This window comes from Salmo trutta, chromosome 15, assembly GCF_901001165.1.
Source record: "Salmo trutta chromosome 15, fSalTru1.1, whole genome shotgun sequence".
Classification (NCBI taxonomy): domain Eukaryota; kingdom Metazoa; phylum Chordata; class Actinopteri; order Salmoniformes; family Salmonidae; genus Salmo; species Salmo trutta.
Window position 1 is genome coordinate 51,203,085 of NC_042971.1, and position 15,404 is coordinate 51,218,488.

At 42.5% G+C, this 15,404-nt stretch overlaps 1 protein-coding gene across 4 annotated transcripts in view; it reads left to right on the forward strand.

Moving 5' to 3' along the window:
• LOC115149278 (ras-specific guanine nucleotide-releasing factor 2) overlaps positions 1-15,404 on the forward strand; it is a 68,830-nt gene that overhangs the window by 14,097 nt on the left and 39,329 nt on the right. For 3 of the 4 annotated variants that reach the window (XM_029691997.1, XM_029691994.1, XM_029691996.1), the window contains exons 7-16: positions 4,959-5,152; positions 5,332-5,441; positions 9,135-9,253; positions 9,429-9,592; positions 9,761-9,827; positions 10,010-10,146; positions 10,329-10,411; positions 10,557-10,805; positions 11,284-11,376; positions 15,149-15,404. The exon at positions 15,149-15,404 is cut by the window's right edge and continues 349 nt beyond it. In XM_029691997.1, the coding sequence (XP_029547857.1) occupies positions 4,959-5,152; positions 5,332-5,441; positions 9,135-9,253; positions 9,429-9,592; positions 9,761-9,827; positions 10,010-10,146; positions 10,329-10,411; positions 10,557-10,805; positions 11,284-11,376; positions 15,149-15,404 (1,472 nt within the window). The remainder of the gene's footprint in view (positions 1-4,958; positions 5,153-5,331; positions 5,442-9,134; positions 9,254-9,428; positions 9,593-9,760; positions 9,828-10,009; positions 10,147-10,328; positions 10,412-10,556; positions 10,806-11,283; positions 11,377-15,148) is intronic. The other variant, XM_029691995.1, reaches the window with a different exon arrangement.

Consider the following 15,404-nt stretch of genomic DNA (forward strand, 5'->3'; position numbering starts at 1 on the left):
TAAAAGCAGTGGTTCGCGCTTTCAGTTTTGCGAGAATGCTGCCATCAAGCCACGGTTTCTGGTTGGGGAAGGTTTTAATAGTTGCCGTGGGTACAACATCACCAATGCACTTGCTAATAAACTCGCTCTCCGAATCAGCGTATACATCAATGTTGTTGTTCGACGCTATCCGGGAATATATCCCAGTCTACGTGATCGAAGCAATCTTGAAGCATGGAATCAGATTGGTCGGACCAGAGTTGAACAGACCTGAGCACAGGCGTTTCCTGTTTTAGTTTCTGTCTATAGGCTGGGAGCAACAAAATGGAGTCGTGGTCTGATTTGCCGAAAGGAGGGCGAGGTAGGGCTTTGTATGCATCGGCGAAGTTAGAGTAACAATGATCCAGAATTTTGCCAGCCCAGGTCACGCATTCGATATGCTGATAAAATTTAGGGAGCCTTGTTTTCAGATTAGCCTTGTTAAAATCCCCAGCTACAATAAATGCAGCCTCAGGATATGTGGTTTCCAGTTTACATGGACTCCAGTTTACATAAATTTGTTTACATCACTGTTAGTGAGCATTTCTCCTTTGCCAAGATAATCCATCCACGTGACAAGTGTGGCATGTCAAGAAGATGATTAAACACTATGATCATTACACAGGTGCACCTTGTGCTGGGGGCAATAATAGGCCACTGTAAAATGTGCAGTTTTGTCACACAACGCAATGCCACAGATGTCTGAAGTTATGAGTGAGTGTGCAATTGGAATGCTGACTGCCGCAATGTCCACCAGAGCTGTTGCCAGAGAATTAACACATTTCTCTACCATAAGCCACCTCCAATGTCATTTTAGAGAATTTGGCAGTACGTCCAACCGGCCTCACAACTGCAGACCACCTGTAACCACGCCAGCCCAGGACCTTCACATCCAAGTTCTTCACCTGCGGGATCGTCTGAGACCAGCTACCCAGACAGCTGATTAAGCTGTGGGTTTGCACAACTGAAGAATTCCTGCTCAAACTGTTAGAAACCTCAGGAAAGCCTCAGGAAAGCTCATCTGTGTGCTCGTCTTCCTCACCAGGGAGTCATATCTTCTGTTTTTTTACAGCTTTTCTGCTACATATACATACATTTTACATATACATGTTAAATACATGGTACTTTTATATAAAGCAATCACATAACAATAATACATTACCAAACATAAACTCTTTAATCCCACCCCTCAGCCCATCCCACCTATCACCATAGACCACCCACATTTGGTTTCCATGTGCCATATATTTTTAAAATGTGCTGTGATGTTTTACATACATTTTGATTCTTTCTAATTGTATAATATCCATAGATTGTGAGCTAAAGATTCAAATCTTTCCCACGAGTATTATTATATTATTTATTGACTGACTATGGCTTTCCAAATTGCTCAACACTGCTATTTGTAAGGTTCATTTTAAGTGAAAGTTGTGATATTTATTACCATTCCTGAACCTGTGACCAGAAACAAGTTACATAGGGGCATACCATAATACATTTCTAGTGATTCTGTCTCTTTGTGTCATAAATGTTGAAGCCGTGTTGAAGAGACCAAACTGCATGCGGAATGTGGATACTCATCTTTTAATATAATTAAGTAAAGTATACACAGAAAACAATAAACACTCACGACAGGCTACATACGAACAAAACGAATAGCAGTGTTAACTCAACCACCCACAAACCCAAGTGACAAACATACTCCTAATTATATGACTCCCAATCAGGAACAACGATAACCAGCTGTCCCTGATCGGGAGCCACACAGACCCACATAGAAACACAACACCCAGAACACACATACACAGACATACTCTACCACGTCCTGACCAAAAACTACACAACACCTCCCTCTGCTGGTCAGGACGTGACACTTTGCAAAATCTACAGAGCTGAGATTGTTGTATGCCCCATATACAGTTGAAGTCGGAAGTTTACATACAAATTAGCCAAATACATTTAAACTCAGATTTTCACAATTCCTGACATTTAATCCCAGTAAAAATTCCCTGTCAGGTAGGTTAGGATCACCACTTTATTTTAAGAATTTGAAATGTCAGAATAATAGTAGAGAGAATGATTTATTTCAGCTTTCATTTCTTTGATAACATTCCCAGTGGGTCAGACGTTTACATACACTCAATTAGTATTTGGTAGCATTGCCTTTAAATGGTTTAACTTGGGTCAAACGTTTAGGGTAGCCTTCCACAAGCTTCCCACAATAGTTGGGTGAATTTTGGCCCATTCCTCCTGACGGAGCTGGTGTAACTGAGTAAGGTTTGTAGGTCTCCTTGCTCGCACACGCTTTTTCAGTTTTGCTCACAAATGTTTTATAGGATTGAGGTCAGGGCTTTGTGATGGCCACTCCAATACCTTGACTTTGTTGTCCTTAAGCCATTTTGCCACAACTTTGGAAGTATGCTTGGGGTCATTGTCAATTTGGAAGACCCATTTGTGACCAAGCTTTAACTTTCTGACTGATGTCTTGAGATGTTGCTTCAATATATCCACATCATTTTCCTCCCTCATGATGTCATCTATTTTGTGAAGTGCACCAGTCCCTCCTGCAGCAAAGCACCCCCACAACATGATGCTGCCACCCCCGTGCATCACGGTTGGGATGGTGTTCTTCGGCTTGCAAGCCTCCCCCTTTTTCCTCCAAACAAAACGATGGTCATTATGGCCAAACAGTTCTATTTTTGTTTCATCAGACCAGAGGACATTTCTCCAAAAAGTAATATCTTTGTCCCCATGTGCAGTTGTAAACCGTAGTCTGGCTTTTTTATGGTGGTTTTGGAGCAGTGGCTTCTTCCTTGCTGAGCGGCCTTTCAGGTTATGTCAATATAGGACTCGTTTTACTGTGGATATAGATACTTTTGTACCTTTTTCCTCCAGCATCTTCACAAGGTCCTTTGCTGTTGTTCTGGAATTGATTTGTACGTTTCACACCAAAGTACATTCATCTCTAGGAGACAGAACGCGTCTCCTTCCTGAGCTGTATGACGGCTGCGTGGTCCCATGGTGTTTATACTTGCGTACTATTGTTTGTACAGATGAACGTGGTACCTTCAGGCATTTGGAAATTGCTCCCAAGGATGAACCAGACTTGTGGAGGTCTACAATTTTTTTTCTGAGGTCTTGGCTGATTTCTTTGGATTTTCCCATGATGTCAAGCAAAGAGGCACTGAGTTTGAAGGTAACCCTTGAAATACATCCCCAGGTACACCTCCAATTAACTCAAATTATGTCAATTAGCCTATCAGATGCTTCTAAAGCCATGACATCATTTCCTGGAATTTTCCAAGCTGTTTAAAGGCACAGTCAACTTAGTGTATGTAAACTTCTGACCCACTGGAATTGTGATTCAGTGATTTTCTAAGTGAGCGGCAGCGTAGTGGTTAGGGCGTTGGACTAGTAACTGAAAGGTTGCAAGTTCAAATCCCTGAGCTGACAAGGTACAAATCTGTTGTTCTGCCCCTGAACAAGGCAGGCACTGTTCCTAGGCTGTCATTGAAAATTTGAATTTGTTCTAAACTGACTTGCCTAGTCAAATAATAATCTGTCTGTGAAAAATTACTTGTGTCATGCACAAAGTAGATGTCCTAACTGACTTGCCAAAACTATAGTTTGTTAACAAGAAATTTGTTGAGTGGTTGAAAAATGAGTTTTATTGACTCCATGTAAACTTCTGACTTCAACTAGCATTCTGTTGGGGGCAATAATTTTGTATGATAATTTTGTATGATAATTTCCATTGAAAAACTCAAGTGTTGAATCAAATGTTGTTTTTTGTACCAGTTCATAAACCATGTGCCATGGAATCGGTACATCAAAAATCTCATCCCATTTGTTTTGCAACCTGTATGGCGCAGCTGTCAACATTTCTGTCCTCAAATGAAACTGGTATATTCATCTATTTATCTCAATTCCTTTCAGCCAATTTGTATCTTTAATATATGGCAGGCAAAACAGTCCCTACCTTCTCCCTTTTCTACTTGCCTCCTCCATGTGGTAATGCTGCAATCAGTTGGTTGTAAGTTCGGATTGAGCAGACATTCACATATATTTTCGATAGCTGCATATGTGACATAACTCCACAGTTTCTATTAATAATATCATTAATAAATATAATTAAAAAAAATAAAAAAATATTCCGTAAAGAATGTTTTTTTATTAATCAGTAAATTTGAGTTTAACCATAACATTTGTTGTAATATTTGTTCTATCTTTTCTGGAGGATAAAACTGAAATTGTAACCAGCTTTGTATGGCTTGTTGAAGAAAGGGACTAATTTTCAATGGTGGCGGTGGGGTTATTGTATGGGAAGGCAGGCATAAGCTTCAAACAATTGCATTTTACTGATGGCAATTTGAATGCACAGAGATACCATGACGAGATCCTGAATCCCATTGTCGTGCCATTCATCCACCGCCATCACCTCATGTTTCAGCATCATAATGCACGGCCCCATGTTGCAGGGATCTGTACAATTCTTGGAAGCTGGCCTGCAATACTCACCAGGCATGTCACCGATTGAGCATGTTTGGGATGCTCTGGATTGACGTGTGCATCAGCATGTTCCAGTTCCCACCAATATGCAGCAACTTTGCACAGCCATTGAAGAGTGGGACAACATTCCACAGGCCACAATCAACAGCCTGATCAACTCTATGCGAAAGAGATGTGTCACGCTGCATGAGGAAAATGGTGGTTACACCAGATACTGACTGTTTTTATGATCCACGCCCCTACCTTTAAAAAATGATATTTGTGACAAACAGATGCATATCTGTGTTCCCAGTCATGTTAAATCTATAGATTAGGGCCTATACATTTCCTTATATGAACTGTAACTCGGTTGCGTTTATTTTTTTTAAATATTTTTGTTCAGTGTAAGTTATTATGTGTGTATTAATGTCTCTCTTGCTCTCTCTCTCTAGCGGACCTGTTTGACATTCTGCTGCCCATGCTGAATATCTACCAGGAGTTTGTGAGGAACCACCAGTACAGCCTGCAGGTCCTGGCCAACTGTAAACAGAACAGAGACTTTGACAAGCTGCTGAAGCAGTATGAGACTAATACTGCCTGTGAGGAACGCATGCTGGAGACCTTCCTCACATACCCCATGTTTCAGGTAAAACGCACGCACGCACGCACACACACACATACACACATCCAGACCTCATTAACCTCCGACCTTCAACCCCTCAACTTCCACATCTACCATATGGCCCAGACCTCCTCTCTCCTCACCTGTAGAGCTATATGTCGCCTGACTGACAGACATTCAGACATCTTTCCATTGTGTTTTAGATTCCTCGTTACATCATCACTCTCCATGAGTTGCTGGCACACACACCTCATGAGCACGTGGAGCGCAAGAGCCTGGAGTTCGCCAAGTCCAAACTAGAGGAGCTGTCAAAGTGAGCGTGGATAATGTATCTGTAGCTAACAGTGGTTGTGTAGATAATGTACAGTTGAAGTTGGAAGTTTACATACACTTAGGTTGGAGTCATTAAAACTAGTTTTTCAACCACTCCACCAATTTCTTGTTAACAAACTATAGTTTTGGCAAGTCGGTTAGGACATCTACTTTGTGCAATACACAAGTAATGTTTCCAACAATTGTTTACAGACAGATTATTTCACGTATAATTCACTGTATCACAATTCCAGTACGTCAGAAGTTTACATACACTAAGTTGACTGTGCCTTTAAACAGCTTGGAGAATTCCAGAAAATTATGTCACGGCTTTAGAAGCTTCTGTTAGGCTAATTGACATAATTTGAGTCAATTGGAGGTGTACCTGTGGATGTATTTCAAGGCCTCCCTTCAAACTCAGTGCCTCTTTGCTTGACATCATAGGAAAATCAAAAGAAATCAGCCAAGACCTCCACAAGTCTGGTTCATCCTTGGGAGCAATTTCCAAACGCCTGAAGTTTTTGCAACTGAGCTCCTTGGGTGTGCGGCTCTCCTTTTTTTAAATACCTGAAGGTACCACGTTCATTTGTACAAACAATAGTACGCAAGTATAAACACCATGGGACCACGCAGCCGTCATACTGCTCAGGAAGGAGATGCGTTCTGTCTCCTAGAGATGAGCGTACTTTGGTGTGAAAAGTGCAAATCAATCCCAGAACAACAGCAAAGGAACTTGTGAAGATGCTGGAGGAAACACGTACAAAAGTATCTATATCTGTCATAATAGTTGAAGCCGTGTTGTATGGACCAAACTGCAGACGGAATGTGGATACTCATCTTTTAATGTAAAGAATAATAAATTAAAGCAAAGTATACACAGGAAAACAATAAACACGAACTCACGACAGGCTAACAGGCTACAAACAAACAAACAAACAAACAAACAAACAAACAAACAAACAAACAAACAAACAAACAAACAAACAAACAAACAAACAAACAAACAAACAAACAAACAAACAAACAAACAAACAAACAAACAAACAAACAAAAGACTAGCAGTGTTAGCACAACCACCCACAAACCCAAGTGACAAACATACTCCTAAATATATGACTCCCAATCAGGAACAACGATCCCCAGCTGTTCCTGATCAGGAGTCACAAGACTAACACAGAAACAGACATACTAGACAACACATACAGACTTCTTCTGCCACGTCCTGACCAAAATACTACACCACTACTCCCTCTGCTGGTCAGGACGTGACAATATCCACAGTAAAACGAGTCCTATATCGACATAACCTGAAAGGCCGCTCAGCAAGGAAGAAGCAACTGCTCCAAAACTGCCATAAAAAAGCCAGACTACGGTTTGCAAATGTCGTCTGGTCTGATGAAACAAAAATAGAACTGTTTGGTCATAATGACCATCGTTATGTTTGGAGGAAAAGGGGTACGCTTGCAAGCCGAATAACACCATCCCAACCGTGAAGCACGGGGTTGGCAGCATCATGTTGTGGGGGTGCTTTGCTGCAGGAGGGACTGGTGCACTTCACAGAATAGATAGCATCATGAGGGATGAAAATGATGTGGATATATTGAAGCAACATCTCAAGACATCAGTCAGAAAGTTAAAGCTTGGTCACAAATGGGTCTTCCAAATGGACAATGACCCCAAGCATACTTCAACGTTGTGGCAAAATGGCTTGAGGACAACAAAGTCAAGGTATTGGAGTGGCCATCACAAAGCCCTGACCTCAATCCTATAGAAAATTTGTGGGCAGAACTGAAAAAGCGTGTGCGAGCAAGGAGGCCTATAAGCCTGACTCAGTTACACCAGCTCTGTCAGGAGGAATGGGCCAAACTCACCCAACTTATTGTGGGAAGCTTGTGGAAGGCTACCCAAAACGTTTGACCCAAGTTAAACCATTTAAAGGCAATGATACCAAATACTAATTGAGTGTATGTAAACTTCTGACCCACTGGGAATGTGATGAAAGAAATGAAAGCTGACATAAATCATTCTCTCTACTATTATTCTGACATTTCATGTTCTTAAAATAAAGTGGTGATCTGACCTAAAACAGGGAATTTTTACTGGGATTAAATGTCAGGAATTGTGAAAAACTGAGTTTAAATGTATTTGGCTAAGGTGTATGTAAACTTCTGACTTCAACTGTAGCTGTAGATAACAGCGTGTATGTTGTATATGTAGCTAACAGTGGTTGTTGTGATAATGTAGTTAACAGTGTTTGTGTTGACAATGTAGCTAACGGTGGATGTGTATATTATGTAGCTAACCGTGGTTGTGTGGATTATGCAGCTAACAGTGGCTGTGTGGATAATGTAGCTGTAGCTAATGGTAGTCATGTTGATAATGTAGCTAACAGTGGTTGTGTCGATAGTGTAGCTAAGGGTGGTTGTGTAGATAATGTAGCTGTAGCTAACAGTGGTTGTGTAGATCATGTAGTTAACAGTAGCTGTGTGGATACTGTAGCTTTAGCTAACAGTAGTTGTGTTGATAATGTAGCTAACAGTAGTTTTGTTGATAATGTAGCTAAGGATGGTTGTGTTGATAATGTAGTTGTAGTTAACAGTGGTTGTGTTGATAATATAGCTGCAGCTAACAGTGGTTGTGCAGATAATGTAGCTGTAGTTAACAGTGGTTATGTAGAAAATGCAGATAACTGGGGTTGTGTTGATTATGTAGCTAACTGGTTGTGTTGATAATCTAGCTAACAGTGGTTGTGTAGATAATGTTGCTAACCGTGGTTGTGTAGAAAATGTAGCTTTAGCTAACAGTGGTTGCATAGATAAGGTAGCTGTAGCTAACAGTGGTTGTGTAGATAATTTAGCTGTAGTTAATAACAGTAATGTCACTAACAATGGTTGTTGATAATTTAGCTAAGGGTTGTTGTGTAGATAATGTAACTGTAGCTAATAGTTCTTGCGTAAAAAATGTAGCTGTAGTTAACAGTGGTTGTGTATATAATTTAGCTAACTGTGGTTGTGTTGATAATGTAGCTAACAGTGGTTGTGTTGCTAATGTAGCTGTAGCTAACAGTGGTTGCATAGATAAGGTAGCTGTAGCTAACAGTGGTTGTGTAGATAATTTAGCTGTAGTTAATAACAGTGGCTGTGTAGAGAATGTCACTATCAGTGGATGTTAACAATTTAGATACTGGTGGTTGTGTAGATAATGTAGCTGTAGCAAATAATGGTTGTGTAAAAAATGTAGCTGTAGTTAACAGTGGTTGTGTATATAATTTAGCTAACTGTGGTTGTGTTGATAATGTAGCTAACAGTGATTGGGTGGATAATGTGTCTGTAGCTAACAGTAGTTGTGTAGATAATGTAGCTAACAGTGGCTGTGTGAATGTAGCTGAAAGTGGTTGTGTTGATAATGTTGCCAAGGGTGGTTGTGTAGCTAATGTAGCTATCGCTAACAGTGGTTGCGTAGATAATGTAGCTTAAGCTAACAGTGGTTGTGTAGATAATGTATTTTCAGCAAACAGCGGTTGTGTCGATAATGTAGCTAACGTTGGCTGTGTCGATAATGTAGCTAACGGCAGCTGTGTAGATAATGTAGCTAACAGTGGTTGTGTTGATAATGTGGCTAACGGTGGTTGTGTTCATAATGTAGGTAACAGTTGTTGTGTTGATAATGTAGCTAACTGTGGTTTTGTTGTCAGGATGATGCATGATGAGGTGAGCGATACAGAGAACATTCGTAAAAATCTGGCCATTGAGAGAATGATCGTAGAAGGCTGTGACATATTACTGGATACCAGCCAGACCTTTGTCAGACAGGGTGAGTACATACGTGTGTAAACACCCACACACACACCAGGCAGAATCCACAGCATTATAAGATGGTTGCCGGTAACTGTCATCAGTAGTACAGTATGTGTAACCGATATTTTTTGTTTCCCCGCCTCCCACCAAATATACACACACACCATCCCCCCTCTCCATCTACCCATCAGGCTCTCTGATCCAGCTCCCATCCAGCAATGAACGGGGCATGCTCAGTAAGGTCCGTCTGGGCTCTCTGTCACTCAAGAAGGAAGGAGAGCGACAGTGTTTCCTGTTTACAAAACACTTCCTTGTCTGCACACGCACCTCCGGGGGCAAGCTGCACCTGATCAAAGTGAGAATCAAACACACACACAGACACACATGCATGTACTTTCTCATGGTCAAACACCTGCACACAAGGTAGTAGGAAACGTTTGTATGTCAAGCAGATTTTAACTCAACTGACCTTCCCTCTATACATGATGTATGACCTCTAACCTCTGCCCTTTGATCCTAACAGCAGGGCGGGATGTTGACCCTGATAGAATGTACACTTGTAGAGGAGCTGGATGCCAATGATGAGGACTGTAAGTGTCTTTCTTAATCAATGAAACAAATCAATCACCCAATCAGCAAGAAGTCTATTAATCTTGTCTCTTTGTTTCTTTGTTTCTCTCTCTCTCTCTCTCTCTCTCTCTCTCTCTCTCTCTCTCTCACACACTTGTTCTCTCACTCTCTCTCTTGCTCTCCCCCTCTCTCCCCTCTGTAGACAATGCAGGAAGTCAGGGCTTCAACCACCTGGAGTTTAAGATCATGGTTGAACCCCCTGATGGCCCCGCCTTCTCTGTCATCCTATTGGCTCCCTCCCGCCAGGAGAAAGCTGGCTGGACCAGTGACATCAGTCAGGTAAACACACCTGCGGATGAGGTGCCCAGTCCCAAATCAACTCCTACCCCTACTACTTCTGCAAACCTCTAACCACTGATTTTGAAAGAGGTTCAGCACCATGGACAGGGACATGAGTGTCTCACCACTCTTTTCTCCCTCTGTCTTTCATTCTGTAACTATTTATTTCTCTCTGTCTATAGTGTATAGATAATATCCGCTGTAATGGCCTGATGACCAGTGTGTTTGAGGAAAACTCAAAAGTCACTGTGCCGCACATGATCAAGTAAGAGCTCAAATAAAGTTTAAATCATTTTTTTTTCCTTTTCTACACCAGTGAGGGTTCATAATCCCCAGGTTATCCAATTCCCTTCGCCCTCTCTGGGAGATCACCCAATGACTGATGATCTTATTCATACGTGTTCCACCAGGTCGGACGCACGGCTGCACAAAGATGATGTGGACATCTGCTTCAGCAAGACGCTCAACTCCTGCAAGGTCCCCCAGATCCGCTACGCCAGCGTGGAGCGGCTGCTGGAAAGACTGACTGACCTGCGCTTCCTGTCCATCGACTTCCTCAACACCTTCCTCCACACGTACAGGATCTTTACTACCGCTGCTGTGGTCATGGACAAACTGGCCGACATATACAAGAAACCCTTTACCTCTATACCGGTCAGGTAGAAAGATATACAGTATGAACCCACACACACATCCACAATATGTGTCTTTTCATTCATCCATCACTCCATCACTCTTTTATCCATTCTCTCTCTTCCCCCGTCAATCCTCATATATTAGACATGCATGCTGACCATCACCATCTCTGTCTCTTTCACTCTCATTTCTCTCCCTCCACCCCTGTCCTCCTCCATTTCCCTCCCCTCCTCCTCTCCTCTCCTCCACTCCTCCCCTACTCCTCCCCCATCCTCCACTCTTCCCCTACTCCTCCCCTCCCCTCCTCCACCCCATCCTCCAGTCCTCCCCTACTCCTCCCCCCTCCTCCACTCTGCTCCTCCACTCCACTCCTCCCCTACTCCTCCCCTCCTCCACCCCCATCCTCCACTCCTCCCCTACTCCTCCCCCCTCCTCCACTCTGCTCCTCCACTCCACTCCTCCACCTACTCTTCCTGTGCTATCCTCCTCCTCTCCTCACAGGGTTCAGTATCACTCCTCTGATCGTCTGTCCATCACGTCTCTCTGTCCTGACTACAGTCTGAAGATCACACGGCTTGCTCTGGACCAACAAGAGTAACACTCTTTTTCTTTCATTCCTTTATTTCACTCCTACAGTAGTTCATACAGTAGTTCATACAGTAGATCCTTCATTTCACTCATACAGTAGTTCATACAGTAGATCCTTCATTTCACTCATACAGTAGTTCATACAGTAGTTCATACAGTACATCCTTCATTTCACTCATACAGTAGTTCATACAGTACATCCTTCATTTCACTCATACAGTAGTTCATACAGTACATCCTTCATTTCACTCATACAGTAGATCCTTCCTTTTTCTCATACAGTAGCTCCTTCATTTCACTCATACAGTAGATCCTTCATTTCTCTCATACAGTAGTTCATACAGCACATCCTTCATTTCACTCATACAGTAGATCCTTCATTTCACTCATACAGTAGTTCATACAGTACATCCTTCATTTCACTCATACAGTAGTTCATACAGTACATCCTTCATTTCACTCATACAGTAGTTCATACAGTAGATCCTTCATTTCACTCATACAGTAGTTCATACAGTACATCCTTAATTTCACTCATACAGTAGTTCATACAGTACATACTTCATTTCACTTCTACAGTAGCTCATACAGTACATCCTTTAAAACAAAAATATTGTAACATGAATTGTAACATTCTGTTATAAATAGCACATGTTCAACTTAATGAAAAACAAGTTTTCCCATCTCAAGGGGTTAAATAAAAAAATGACTATAGTAAGTGTCTTTACAAGGTTGACGATTTTGTGAGGGGCGGAGGTTGAACCCAGGTGCAGAGAATGGACCAGATGAGGAATCAACAATTTAAGATAAACGTAAATATAAGGATCAAATCAAATGTATTTATATAGCCCTTCTTACATCAGCTGATATCTCAATGTGCTGTACTGAAACCCAGCCTAAAACCCCAAACAGCAAGCAATGCAGGTGTAGAAGCACGGTGGCTAGGAAAAACTCCCTAGAAAGGCCAAAACCTAGGAAGAAACCTAGAGAGGAACCAGGCTATGAGGGGTGGCCAGTCCTCTTCTGGCTGTGCCGGGTGGAGATTATAACAGAACATGGCCAAGATGTTCAAATGTTCATAAATGACCAGCATGGTCAAATAATAATAATCACAGTAGTTGTCGAGGGTGCAACAAGTCAGCACCTCAAGAGTAAATGTCAGTTGGCTTTTCATAGCCGATCATTAAGAGTATCTCTATCGCTCCTGCTGTCTCTAGAGAGCTGAAAACAGCAGCTCTGGGACAGGTAGCACGTCCAGTGAACAGGTCAGGGTTCCATAGCCGCAGGCAGAACAGTTGAAACTGGAGCAGCAGCACGGCCAGGTGGACTGGGGACAGCAAGGAGTCATCATGCCAGGTAGTCCTGAGGCATGGTCCTAGGGCTCAGGTCCTCCGAGAGAGAGAGAAAGAAAGAAAGAAAGAAAGAAAGAAAGAAAGAAAGAAAGAGAGAATTAGAGAGAGCATACTTAAATTCACACAGGACACCGGATAAGACAGGAGAAATACTCCAGATATAACAGACTGACCCTAGCCCCCTGACACATAAACTACTGCAGCATAAATACTGGAGGCTGAGACAGGAGGGGTCAGGAGACACTGTGGCCCCATCCGATGATACACAGGCCTTCTTGGTGTTTGCAACGCCAGCATGGTGTGTGCAACACCAGAGTTGTGGGTTCGATTCCCACGGGGGGCCAGTACAAAAAAAAAAGAAATAATGCATGAAATGAAATGTATGCATTCACTACTGTAAGTCGCTCTGGATAAGAGTGTCTGCTAAATGACTAAAATGTAAATGTAAATGATACCCCCGGACAGGGCCAAACAGGCAGGATATAACCCCACCCACTTTGCCAAAGCACAGCCCCCACACCCCTAGAGGGAAATCTTCAACCACCAACTTACCATCCTGAGACAAGGCTGAGTATAGCCCACAAAGATCTCCCCCACGGCACAACCCAAGGGGGGGCGCCAACCCAGACAGGAAGACCACGTCAGTGACTCAACCCACTCAAGTGACGCACCCCTCCCAGGGACGGCATGGAAGAACACCAATAAGCCAGTGACTCAGCCCCTGTAATAGGGTTAGAGGCAGAGAATCCCAGTGGAGAGAGGGGAACCGGCCAGGCAGAGACAGCAAGGGCGGTTCGTTGCTCCAGAACCTTTCCGTTCACCTTCACACTCCTGGGCCAGACTACACTCAATCATAGGACCTACTGAAGAGATGAGTCTTCAGTAAAGACAAAGGTTGAGACCAAGTCTGTGTCTCTCACATGGGTAGGCAGACCATTCCATAAAAATGAAGCTCTAAGAAAGCCCTGCCTCCAACTGTTTTCTTAGAAATTCTAGGGACAATTAGGAGGCCTGCGTCTTGTGACCGTAGTGTACGTGTAGGTATGTACGGCAGGACCAAATCGGAAAGATAGGTAGGACCAAGGCCATGTAATGCTTTGTAGGTTAGCAGTAAAACCTTGAAATCAGCCCTTGCCTTAACAGGAAGCCAGTGTAGGGAGGCTAGCACTGGAGTAATATGATCACATTTTTGGGTTCTAGTCAGGATTCTAGCAGCTGTATTTAGCACTAATTGAAGTTTATTTAGTGCTTTATCCGGGTAGCCGGAAAGTAGAGCATTGATACTGGGGAAAAACAACCAACACTGGACAACTCACTCTGGGGACGAACACACAGGGAACAGAAATCATGCTACTGCAAAGCGAAACAGAAAACACACCTCACTATTGTAAAGTGGTTGTTCCACTGGATATCTTAAGGTGAATGCACCAATTTGTAAGTCGCTCTGGATAAGAGCGTCTGCTAAATGACTTAAATGTAAATGTAAATGTCTCTTAGAGGGAAATCATAATTAGTAATAGGACACACCTGAGTGTCATTTAATGTCTCCTGGATGGTCTCTGCTGCCCTCTTGTGACAGGTGGAATCATGACAGATTTCATCTCAAATCAGCCATAAATCCCCTTGTGACAGGGGAAAGAAAGCTTGCTTTGTGCAACAAGGAGGAGCAACTGAATGCAAGCGTCACACTTTTTTTATTTTATTGTTTAAACATTTCTAGCCTATCTATGGGTAACAGGGTTGACTTATAAGGCTCGACCCGCTCAGTTTTCCACCACAAAACACTAGAAAATGGCCAAAAAGAGAATCAGTTAACCTGCTTTGACAATATGATCTGACTATTAGATGTTCAATGTTTCTTTAAAAAACATTAACACTTAACAGGCATTTTCTTTTACCTTACATTTAATCGCTAATCACATTAAATACATAATACATCTTCAGAAATGAGTTAGTACTTCAGAAATGACTTAATACTTCAGAAATGACTTTCTTAAAGCAACAAAATAATGAGGGCTTTACAATGATGGTGAAAACTTGGAGAAATGTTGGGGTTAAGTGGGTTCAAATCTTCCTAGAAGTCAGAGGGTGCACAGAGGAAGATGTCAAGATGCTGAATTTTGGCACTTTAGCAAGTTTATATTCATATAAAAACATCAGATTTCTTGAATTTTCCATGCGGTATATAGGTCACTTAATTTAATATAACAAGCTTTTAAAATTCAATATTTGTGCACAATTTCTACCTAAAATATCAAAAGGCACTCATTTCGTGAAATGACCCAGTTGCAGAGGTTTGTCACATGACGTTTTTCTCAGTAGAAATAAGTGTGTCAATTTTTTCTTTCTCCTCATCTTCTTCTACCTTTGGTCTCTCCTCTCCTCTTCTTATCCCACACCTCTCTTCTCTCCTCTCCTCCTCTCAGGTCTCTGGAGTTGTTCTTCGCTACCAACCAGGGGATGTGGGGCGGCGAGCACTTCAACAACAAATCTCCCCGTCTCTGTCGCAAGTTCTCCTCTCCTCCTCTCACCACCCCCTCCCTCACCTCCTCCCCTGTCCACTCCCGCAAACTCTCCCTCTCCTCCCCCTTCCACTCCCGCAAACTTTCCCTCTCCTCCCCCTTCTCCTCCAAGGCAGGAGTCCTAGACCTCCACACCCCTTCCTCCTCTGCTGCTAACTCC